General features: G+C 42.8%; 1 protein-coding gene across 1 annotated transcript in view; it reads left to right on the top strand.

Moving 5' to 3' along the window:
- The first annotated feature begins 2792 nt into the window (after window positions 1-2792).
- The window catches only part of RAPGEF6 (Rap guanine nucleotide exchange factor (GEF) 6), a 213525-nt gene continuing 204414 nt past the window's right edge, over window positions 2793-11903 (top strand). Inside the window, exon 1 of the mRNA XM_012657631.1 lies at window positions 2793-2985. Coding sequence (XP_012513085.1) covers window positions 2917-2985 — 69 coding nt within the window. The 5' untranslated portion in view covers window positions 2793-2916. The remainder of the gene's footprint in view (window positions 2986-11903) is intronic.

Consider the following 11903-nt stretch of genomic DNA (forward strand, 5'->3'; position numbering starts at 1 on the left):
AGTGACCGTCTTAATTTAAGGATGGTCTTAAAAACATGCGTTTATATTCACATCAGTGCTTAAATTCAGATTATTGATAAAGGCAATCTTCCTTTCCTAAATTGTCTCACAGGGGGAAGAAAAAAACCGTTGATGAAATGTTGTGTTAATATGAAGAAGGTATTTCCTCAAACGTGGTAACACTCTCATGAGGCGCGTTCGGGCCCAGCACTCACGAGTAAGTCAATACCTTCCTTCACTGCAGTACAGGGGTTGAAGTTAAAACTGGTCGGATGAGTCCAGAACCCGAGTTAGTTTACAGTGGTTCTCAAACATGGTTGCATATTAGAAACACCTGCATAGCTCTTGAAAAATATGAATTCCTGGACCCCAACCCAAGATTCTGATTCAGTGATAACTCACCTTAATTTGAGCCAGAAAATGCTCTTATGTTTCTACTACTGGTGACTAAATCTCCAACCTTCCCCAAGTGTCAATTCCTTACTTCCTTCCAAGTGCTATTAAAACCAGAGCTGTTTACCCCCATGCGTTTTTTGGTTTGCAGTTAATGCTGGAAAGATGGCCAGATGATTATGTCTGCTTCCTAAGCGTTCAGCTTTGCCTAACACAACAGGTACTAGCCAGATGTATTTTTTGCCATTGGAGAACAATCAAATGCTATCTTTCTGACAGCAAAATACCCTCTTAATCAGTTGGTCCTTAGATAGTTCCATTTGTTCGTTCAGCAAATATTTATTGAGCACCTATTATGTGCTAGGCATAGATTTGGGTGCCAGGTATATGGCAGTAACACAAACATTCTTATTGTTCTCATGGAGTTTACATATTTTCCCTCTGGTAGAGGAGATAGACCAAAAAAAATTTATATATGCATATATAAATTTACTTACATGCGATATGCTGTCATGTAGTAGTATAACACAAAAACAAGGAGCTGAACTAATTATTTAAAATATGTAACCATGTTTTTATTTTCCTACAATTTAATAAATTACTTGCATTCAAGCCATTAATTTTTTCTTTCAGATGCAAGTTAATGCTGGTAGCTATTAGAACGTTTACTGTTTCTCATTCCTCTTGTCCCATACACAACAGCATTATACAACATAGTACAGGACAAAATAGATTTTGAAAATGTATAGTCACATGGATATTAATGTACTGTTTTTACTGTTGCTGTCTAAATAAGCCTAATTAAGTTACTTTTGTACGCTGGGCGCGGTGGCTCACACCTGTCATCCTAGCACTCTGGGAGGCCGAGGCAGGAGGATCACTTGAGGTCAGGAGTTTGAGACCAGCCTCAGTAAGAGCGAGACCCCGTCTGTACTAAAAATAGAAATTAGCCAGACAACTAAAAGTAGAGAAAATTAGCCGGGCATGGTGGCGCGTGCCTGTAGTCCCAGCTACTCGGGAGGCTGAGGCAGGAGGATCGCTTGAGCCCAGGAGTTTGAGGTTGCTGTGAGGTAGGCTGACGCCCCAGCGCTCTAGCCCAGACAACAGAGCAAGACTGTTTCAAAAAAAAAAAAAAAAGTTACTTTTGTACACTTCATTGTCTCTTGAGAAACACTCAAGACATAGATCTTTTTTGGGGGGGTGGGTAGGGGGTGGGAGAGGGTCTTACTCTGTTGCCTGGGCTAGAGCGCAGTTGCAGGGTCCTAGCTCACTGTAACCTCAGACTGCTGAGCTCAAGAGATCCTCCCGCCTCAGCCTCCCGAGGGGCTGGGACCACAGGTGCGAGCTGCCCTGAGAAACCTAGATGCGGTCACAGCTCCCCAGGAGCTTAAAATTCAGTGGGAAGGACACGCCCACAGTGGCGCCGAAGTGAGGGGCTGTGATTCGTGCGGTCCCTGTGTGCTACTGAGAAAGGCGGAGAGGACTGTGCTGGATCGATGCACTCCGGAATTCTGAGTCCAAACGGCCCCGGCAGCTGTCCGGCTGCCCTGCAGGGCGGACGGTTTCCCTCACCAAGGTAAATAAATAAAGCGAAACTGGCTTTATTCGGTCTGTCGGGAAGCAGACTGGAATGTAAAAAGTAGCGCGAAGGCGGCCACTCTCGAGGCCGGGCAGCCGGGAGCCCCGCTGCCCGAGGGCGGACGCCGGGCGGGGACGGCCGACCCGGCGCCGGCTACGTGAACACGGTCCGGACTCGGCTTTGCGACAAGCGGTGACGGCGCGCCGCCCGCCCTGGCTTAGCCCTGAAGCTCTGCTTTCTCCGCCTCGATCTCTGGACGTCCGTCTTGAAGAAAACAAGCGCTGCTCTTGCGCAGCCTTCACAGGTTTCGTTTTATTAAAACAGACGTAGTGAAGTATGCGTTCACTTCCCTGTTTGCCGAACGGCGGCTTCTACTTCCGCACGTCCTCCAAGAGGCGCGGAAGTTGCAAGAGGAAGCGCACACCAGGCTCGGCCCCGCCCGGGACTTCCGGCTTTGTGCACAGGGTTCCGCACCATCAAGCGAGGTTTGCTCGGGCCCTCACAACGCGTTTCCGTTCCCTCCAGCGGAAGCTGGGGAGGCCAAAGCCACAGCTCTAAGGCGGATCCCGTGACGAGTTTACGTGAGGTTTCGCGACGTGGGTTCAAATCTCACACAGGGCTGGAAAAAGGCCTAACTACACCGCCCCAGTTCTGACGTCACCGCGGAGTCACTCCCTTGGGCGTTCGTTAGCCTGCGCGTGCGTGCTGCGTGTGCGTGCTGCGCGTGCGCACTCCCTGCCCGCCGCCCCCGCGCGGGCTTCACTCCGGCCAGTCGCGCGTGGGCTGAGGCCCGGGGCGGGCGTTGTGAAGGGTTGTTTGCCTGAGTTCCGACCCCGCAACGGTCCGGAGTTCCCTCCCGGGGAGGGGGCGCACCCCCTGCCTCGGGTGAATGAGCTGTCGCGTGGGCTGCTGAGGGCGGGCTGGGGAGCGCCGGGACCGCGGCCATGAACTCGCCCGTGGAACCCGGCGCCAGGCAGGCGCTGAGGAAGAAGCCGCCCGAGCGGACCCCCGAGGTAAGGCCGGTGGCCCCGGCGCGCCTCTCCCAGTACGACGGACGGCGTCCTCCCGTCGTTCCGAGACCGCGGCGACTGTCCCCGTGCCGGAGCCTCGCACCTGCTGCCGGTGTCTGTTCTTGGCGGCTCCAGGCCCTGCTCCAGGCTCTTGTTGCGGGCGGGGTGGCGGCCGCCTTTCCTGCCATGGTGCGGTCTTCCCCGCACACCCGCCGGTGCCGGGACTTCCTGGTGTCGTTTGGGGAAAGGCACCGTTACCAAGTCGCATTTTCTGAGTTGGGTAAAGTGTGGGTCTCAGTGAGATTGCCCGTACGTTTAAGCAGACTATCAAAAACGAGGTAGAAATTGTGAGGGAACAGTCTCAGCAGTGTTAACTAGGAAATAACTTCAAGCGTCCCTGAAATAATGTGCAATTGCCTAAGAAAAGATGAAGTTTTCAAAGTCAGTTTAGAACTAACTTTGCACCCAGTCAGATGATGAATTCTGTGGTGGACGGTGGATGTTTGAAGATGTAGGTACTTTTTCAGACCGTCAGTGGGAAATTTTATAATATTTTATCCCTGGATGTAAAGTTTGCTCTGTTGGGTTAGCAGTCTTGGGTATCAGCTTAAAAGATTTTCATTTGACTTGAAAGCTGGTTTTCTGGTATATAGCTAAAACTGCAGTATATCCTATAGATATGCTTAGATTTTTGAGTGAGGTTTTCCCTGATTTGGAGAAGTTTCTTTAATAAACGCTAAGTTTCCTAAACCAAAAAACAGAAACTGACAGCGACATGAATGGGTTATTAGGTTGTCTTGTTTATAATTGTAATAAATGAAATGCTTTTGTCATTTCTTCCTAAGTCACCTTTGAGATTTTCAGACTTGCAGTGTGTTGCATAGTCAGTCTGGGTAACTTTGGGCTGACCGTTTGGGGCGTGACATATTGAAGTTGTAATTGAAGCCATGATAAATCAATTTTGTCATTGGAGATCCTGATCTTTCCATAGGAACAAGGCAAATTCTACCACTTTCCAGAGCCCTCTTTTCGAGACCTACATTTGTATTCCCAGGTGTCTTAATTTACCTGTGATGCTTATTGAAGTCAGTGTGAGCTAATTGAAAGCGTTCACATTGAGTACATGAATTCTCCCATAGCTTTTAAAGTATAAGAAAATACTATGCAAGGCTCACAGTGTGTAGTGTAGGTTTTACTTTTAAACATTACGTAAAGAAGGCTCCACTTACCATTCTAATTCTCTTGCTGTTTCCACCACATCTGCAGTTACATCCTCCACTGAAGTCTTGAACTCTTCAAAGTCATCTATGAGAGTTGGAATCCATTTCTTTCAAATTCCTGTGTTGTTGATATTTTGACCTCTATCTATGATTCATGAATGTTCTTAATGGCAGCTAGAATGGTGAATCCTTTCCAGAGGGTTTTCAATTTGTTAGTACTTTGCCCAGAGCATCAGAAGAATCACCCTCTGTGGCATTTATAGCCCAACAAAATGTATTTCTTAAAGAATAAGACTTGAAGGTTGAAGTTACTCCTTGATCCATGGGCTGCAGAATGGATGTTTTAGCAGGCGTGAAAAGACGATAAATCTCTTTGTGCATTTCCATCAGAGCTATTGGGTGACCAGGTGCATTGTCCATGAGCAGTAATATTTTAAAAGGAATCCTTTTTTTTTGAAAGAGTAGATCTCAACAGTGGGCTTAAAATACATTCAATAAACCATGCTGTAAACAAATAAACTGTCATCCAGGTTTTGCTAGTTCATTGATAGAGCACAGGCAGAGTAGGTTTAGTATCATTCTTAAGGACCCTAGGATTTTCAGAATGGTAAATGAGCATTGGCTTCAACTTAAAGTCACGAGCTCCATTAGCCCTTAACGTGATAGTCAGCCTGTCCTTTGAAGTTTTGAAGCTAGGCATTGACTTCCCTCTAGCTATGAAAATCCTGGATGGCATCTTCTTTCAATATGAGGCTAATTTTTCTACTTTGAAACTCTGTTGTTTAGTGTACATAGTTCTTCTGGATAACTTGCTGTTTTACCTTGCACTTTAATATTATGGAGATGTCTTCTTTCCTTAAACCTCATGAACCAGCCTCTGCTAGCTTTCAACTCCTCTTTTGCAGCTTTCTCATTTCTCTCAGCCTTCATAGAATCGAAGAGAGTTAAGGTATTCCTTTAGATTAGGCTTTGGCTTAAAGGGAATGTAGTGGCTGGTTTGATCTTGTATTCAGCACTCAAACTTTCTCCATATCAGCAGTAACCTTTTAGCTTTCTTATCGTTTGTATGTTCAATGGAGTAGCACTTTCAGTTTCCTTCAAGAAATTTTCGTATGTATTCACAACCTGGCTGTTTGGTGCAAGAGGCCTACCTTTTGGCCTTTCCAGCTTTTGACTTGCCTTCCTCACTAAGTGTAATTATTTCTAGTTTGTGATTTTTAAAGTGAGAGAAGTGTGACTCTTCCTTTCACTTGAACACTTAGAGGCCATTGCAGGATTATTAATTGGCCTAATTTCCATATTGTGGTGCCTCAGGGAATAGGGAGGCCTGAGGAGAGGGAGAGATGGAGGAGCAGTCAGAACACACAGAACGTTTATCAATAATAAGGACATGGTTCTTGTGGTGCCAAACAATTACAATAGTAACATCAAAGATCACTGATCACAGGTTACCCTAACAAATATAATAATGAAAATGTTTGAAATATTGTGAGAATTACCGAAATGCAACACACAGATGCCCTTGGAAAAATGCTGCCAGTAGACTTGCTTGACGCAGGGTTGCCACAAACCTCCAGTTTGTCAAAAATGCAATATTTATGAATCTCAGTAAAAATGAGATATGCCAGTACTTATTTTGTGTCATTATGCCAAAATTTATTAAGGAAGCCATAGTTGAAAATTGAAATTTTTTCAGTTCATATTCAACATCGTTTTTTCTCCCTTCTTTTTTACTTCACAGTGAGCTCCTTTATTTCTCTTTTGGTTTATTTCCCTCTCAGTGCTTAACACCATGTTTTGTACATATTAAGTGATCAGTAAATGTGTTATAAAAGCGAAATTTGGGAATATGTTTTGTAAAGTCCTCATGTATTTAAAAAATAATACTTTCTGTTCATTAGAACTGCAGACTTTATATCTTGGGCAGTCTTTACTCATCAGATTGTTATAGGCTGATACCTCCTAGGACTATATATTTCAACTTACCCCCTTTTATGTGTTTCACATCCATACATCTAACAATCACATTGTCCTCCAGGTTCAAGACCAGCCTGAGCAAGAGCGAGACCCTGTCTCTACTAAAAATAGAAAAATTAGCTGGGCAAGGTGGCATGCACTTATAGTCCCAGCTACTGAAGAGGCTGAGGCAGGAGGATTGCTTGAGCCCATGAATTTGAGGTTACAGTGAGCTATGATGCTGCCACTGGACTCTAGCCAGGGTGACAGAACAAGACTGTGTCAAAAAAAAAAAAAAATTATCCAGGTTCTTCAATCACTTATCCTAAATTGAAAGCCGTCATTATTCCCCCTCCTTAGTATTGTCTTGGTGGTTGGCCCAGTTGCTTTCTCCAGGAGTTTGTGGGTTTTTACTCTTTTTTGTTTGTTTGTTTGTTTGTTTTTTTTTAAGAGACAGGGTCTTGCTTGGTTGCCTAGGCTGGACTCCCAACTCCTGGGCTCAAGCAATCCTCTTGCCTCAGCCTCTCTAGTAGATGGGACTACAGGCGTGTGTCACTGTACCCAGCTTTGTGTTTTTACTCATGGTTCCTCCTGGTATCTTCCTCTTTATATCCAACTGGCCACTAAACCTGTTGATTTTACCTCCTGATTCTTTGCCTCTTCCTTACCAGTTCTGCTACTTTAGTTTAGGCCCTTTTATTGTTTCCACCCCTGGATTTTTTCTTGAGTCATTTTATTTGTAGTCATATTGCTGTAGAGTTATCTTTTTAATTACTCAGATCTGATCTTGTTCCACCCATACTCAAAATTTATTTCCTACTGCTTAGATATAGATTAGTAATATAAGTTATCATCTAAATAATTTTTGGGAATTAAAAGAGAAGCTATTAATATTTATGTCAGAATAACATATTATAGAAGGACTATCCTAGGTAAACTGAGATTTATGATTGCCTTTCCCAAATGATAACATTAATTTACCTATTGATTTAACAAATAATATATCTGACATGATACTATTAATAACAGACAAAAATTTGAAAGTAAAGAAGTGATACGGGAATCAGGTATGCAAAAGTAACTACAGAATTAAAGTTATTGTTTCTGGGATGAGATTAGGGGTGGGGCTGGAGATTTTTGTTATAAGCTTTGTAGCAGTATGTAACTTGCAGTGGTATCTAACTCTTTAACATCAGTATATTTATTACTTGGATTAAAAGTGAAATTAAAAAGAAAAGTGTGTGGGCTTTAGCCGCCACTGAAGCAACCTGTCAGCTTGGTGGCGCTGTTCAGCTTCTGGCCAGGAGCATCACCTGTTGTCCTTGTACTACCCAATCTGGAGGGCGGCGACCAGTAGTACTGTCATCACACTCCGGGGAACGCTGAATCAGAGACATTGCACCCAGTAAGACTCAAGAGAGGGAGTTTCTTATCTATTAAATGAGAGTCCCAGTCACAGAAAGCGAAGATGGGTGCAGATACAGCCACCCTGTCTCCAAAACTTAATGGATAGTTCTAGTTTCAAACGTTCTTCCCATCAGCCACTGAAAAGGTAGTGAGGTATTGGACATGATCCCTATTCTTCAGCGATTTGGGAGACAGATATGAAAACATAAATATAGTAAAATGTTAAGGTTATGATAAAAGTATGAATAGGACTTTGGAACTGCAAGGTGGGAAAAGGAAGGGCTTCTTGGAGTCGCATTGAATTCAGTCTTAAAAATCATGAATTGATGTCTGGATGTTACAGAGAAGGGTGGTCATTCCAAGCATGAATTGATGTCTGGATGTTACAGAGAAGGGAGGTCATTCCAAGCATAGAGAAGCAGAAGCAAAGGCCCTGACGGTTGTGAGCCAGGTACGTTTGTAGAGCAAGAAGCCAATTTGTAGGCTGGTCCGAAGGTAGTCAGTTATCTCACTTGATCGTTCACAGTGAGTTACGGATTGAACTCCTTGTTCTACTACTGTCCCCCCTCCTCACTACTGCACTTGACTAGTCTTAAAAAAAAAAAAAAAAAAAAAAGACAATTTGTAAGTCTAGAGCATGCATTCCTGATGAAGGTGCTGTCTCCCTCAAAGAGGCAAAAATTAGTTTTTGGGGGAGTGAACAAATCGTAGTAGATATTACGATGGTTTGTGGCCCTCCAGAACTCAACCTTGACTGACAAAATCTTATTCCTTAGCTTTAATTGGAGGTAAGGCAGCAATTAGGAAAAATTGTCTACAAGGTTCTTTGGGAGGGAGTGAGAATGAAAAAAAAGGTTGCAAAACACTTTCGGGGGTGTTTGGGGATGGTGGTACATGATGTAGGAGATTAAATGATGAAGCTGGATGTAGTAGCAGGGTTGGATCATTTAAGGGATTGGACTCCATCTTGTAAGTAAAGGAGAACCATTGGAGATTTTAAAACCTGTAAATAAGATCAGTTTTATAAAGATTACTATATTACTAAGATTACTGAGCATTTTGAAGATGTAATTGAAAGGAAGGGAGCGCACTAGAGGCGGGAGGCTTATAGGTAGATAGGGAGGGTAAACATACATTTTGTCCTAACTGTGGATACTTTTCCATGTGAAAAGTAAGACTATTAATGATTATGTTAAGATAATAGGGAAACCAGGAGATATGGTTTTGGTCATAAGACACAAATAGAGTGGTTCAGGTGTGGTGAGGTAAGGTGGCAGCAGTAGACGGGACAGTGAGATATGGAGGAGATAGAACTGATCCAACATGTTCATTGACTGGAGAGGGAATGTCTGCCCCCCACCAGACATTGTTTTTTAAGTTTGACTATAAAACACATACAGTAAAGTCTACATACCTTAAGTATATAGCCACAATAATTTTTACAAACGTATTTAACTATGTGTATCACAATATATTAGATATACAATATTACCAGCACTCCAGAAACTTCCCCTTTCCTCTTCCCAGTCAATATACTTTCCCAAAGGAAACCACTGTTTTGCTTCTATCAACATGGATTTGTTCTTCTTGCTTTTGAACTTCTTTTGAGTGGAATCATGTATGTGTGTTCTTGTATTGTTTTTTTTAAAGAGACAGATTCTCCCTATGTCGCCTAGGCTGGCCTCAAGCTCCTGGGCTCCAACATTCCTCACCTTTAGCCTCAAGTAGCTGGGACTACAGGTGTGCACCACCGACTCTGGTTCATCATTTCTGGCAGCTAAGAGGACTATGAAGCAGCCTTGGTTCTTTGCATTTTGCCCTTGGACTGGCCTTTGAACCTCCTCTCTGGGGTTTTCCTTGATATTCACCTACTTATCCTTTATATCCTGACTCACCCTTTTGCCTACCCTTTTTTTTGTATTATCTACCTTACTCTGTCCAAACCTATTTTTGGAATTACTGGCTCTCAGCCCCAGATACTGCAATTGGCCAATATGCACCATTCTTAAGTTCCTTTGAGCCTCTGCAGTAGCACCAGGGCAGGTCTGGCAAAATCTTCCTATCTTTTGCTTGTTGGGAACAGCAACAAGCTGTTTTGCTCGGACTGGGTCAAGAATAAAGCACACGTTAGATGATTTCTAAATTTCTGATTTGGATAATTCTGTATATAATAGTGCATTATTAAGGAGCAGGATGGGGAGAGGAAATCAGTTTTGGAAAGGGTTTGCGACCTCCTACAGGAGATAACAGAGATGTTCAGTAATTATTTGGAGCTTCAGAACAAACCAGGCTGTGGGTCTGAATTGGTCTGAAAATCTACAGCATATGGGTCATGGGTAAAGTCATGGGATTGGTGGGAATGCCTGGGGGAAAGTTCAGAGTGAGAATAGAAGGGGATCAAGGATAGACTCTTTGGATACTCTAATATTAAAAGTTTGGGGGAATGAAAAGAAATTGTTATGGAGTAGGAGGAGAGCAGAAGAGTGCTGTTACAGGAGGGCATTTCAGAAAGAAATCACTAATGTCAGATACTGTAGAGAGTTCAAGAAAAGTGAGGACTGATACATTCTTTGGATTGCTTCTGTTGGAATTTCAGTGGACTGAGTAAGAGCCTGACTACAGCGGATTAAAGAGAAAATAAGACACAAGAAAGTGAAGGCAACAAGTGTACTGTTTATGATTTTTATTCTGATAGGATGGGGAAAGACAAGGTCCTCCGTGGTCTTCTGTCTGTAACTCTAGCCTTATCATCCCCCACCCACATATATTTTAACTAGTTGTAAATATCCTAACACTGCTTCTTAACTTAAGACATACGTATTTCTCAACGTGGGGGGTTTCTTTTGTTTGTTTTTTAATACCCAGGCCTACCCTTCTTAAGTTAGAACCTTCTAGAATGGAGTGTAGATGTTGGTATTTAAGAACTCCTCAGATAATTCTGATACATGGCCAGAGGTCAGAAGCATTGTCTTTTGTGCTGCATTCTCTCCCATCGTTCTGCTTTGCATAGGATGAGAACAGTATGGTGTAGTGTTGTTGGCCCTGGAATTTTGCATCTGGATAAGCCTGTTTCCTAAATCTGAGCTCAGTATCCAGTATCTGAGAATTTGAGTTGGAGTGTCCCTAGGCAAGTTACCTAACTTCTCTAAAACTGAGTATCTTTTTGGGATTCTTGTGTGGACTGATGAGATAATATATGTGAACTATTTAACAAAGTGCCTTCATAATGAACACTCAGTAAATGGTAGCCATATATTAGCTTGCTGTTTCCTCTGTTTGGAAATCCATTCTCTGGTGTGGCAAGTTCTGACTCCTCACTGCAGTCTCATCTCTTGTGCATATCTGCAGAATCGTGCATCCTTCCTTCCTCACTTTTCCACTCCTCTGTGTTCCCAGGATACTTTGTGCCTTCTTCCACCATAGTAATTACTGTACTGGGTAAAGATTACTAGCGTGTTTGTCTCTGGCTGTAAAAGCTCCTTGAGGATAGTGACTGTACCCTTCTCTCCCAGTGTCCATCATGCAATACTTGATACATAGTAGGTATCCAAGTATTTGGCAAAGTAAATGATTTTAAAAAGAAAAGCAGTGTGAAAAATCTTGTTCCCTTACTATTCTAGTAGTGATTTCTGTTGGTCTAATATTGAAGTGCTGATATAAAAGGACTGAAGAGATTTGCCAAATTTGCTATTAATAACATGGTTCATGCCTTTAATGCCAGAGACTCAGGAGACTGAGGCAAGAGGATTGCTTGAAGCCATGGTTTTGAGGCCAGTCTGGGCAACCTAGTGAGACCTCATCTCTAAAAGAAATTAAAAAAAAAAAAAATCAGCTGGGCTTGGTGGCATATGCCTGTAGTCCTGCTACTTGGGAGGCTGAGGCGAGAAGCTCTCTTGACCCAAGGAGTTTGAGGCTGCAGTGAACTACAGTTGAGCTTCTGCGCTCCGGCCTAGGTGACAGAGCAAGACCTTGTCTCTAAAAAAAAAAAAAAAATCAGTCAATCGATAATAAAGTGCAATTACCATAAACAGTGTTTTGCCTGGCAGTTTTTGAGAGACAGTTCATGTATAGGAAACATAGTTGTATCTTGGAACAGGAACTCCTTTTCTGTATGGCTGCAAAACATGTTTGTAGGAAGTAACACAGAGAAACATAGATAAACGTCAGTTTTAACTTTTAATATTTTTTCACCAGGTTATTTAAAACTGCTGATCAGTCAGCTAGGTGTTAATATAATTGCATACTTAAAATTAAAAAAGGTGTTTTAAGAACTAGGTTATTTTTGTTTACTATAAGGTAAAGATGGAGATAGGACTGAAAAATGTAAAATTTAGTATT

The sequence above is a fragment of the Propithecus coquereli genome, unplaced genomic scaffold, assembly GCF_000956105.1.
Source record: "Propithecus coquereli isolate 6110/MARCELLA unplaced genomic scaffold, Pcoq_1.0 Scaffold553, whole genome shotgun sequence".
NCBI lineage: Eukaryota > Metazoa > Chordata > Mammalia > Primates > Indriidae > Propithecus > Propithecus coquereli.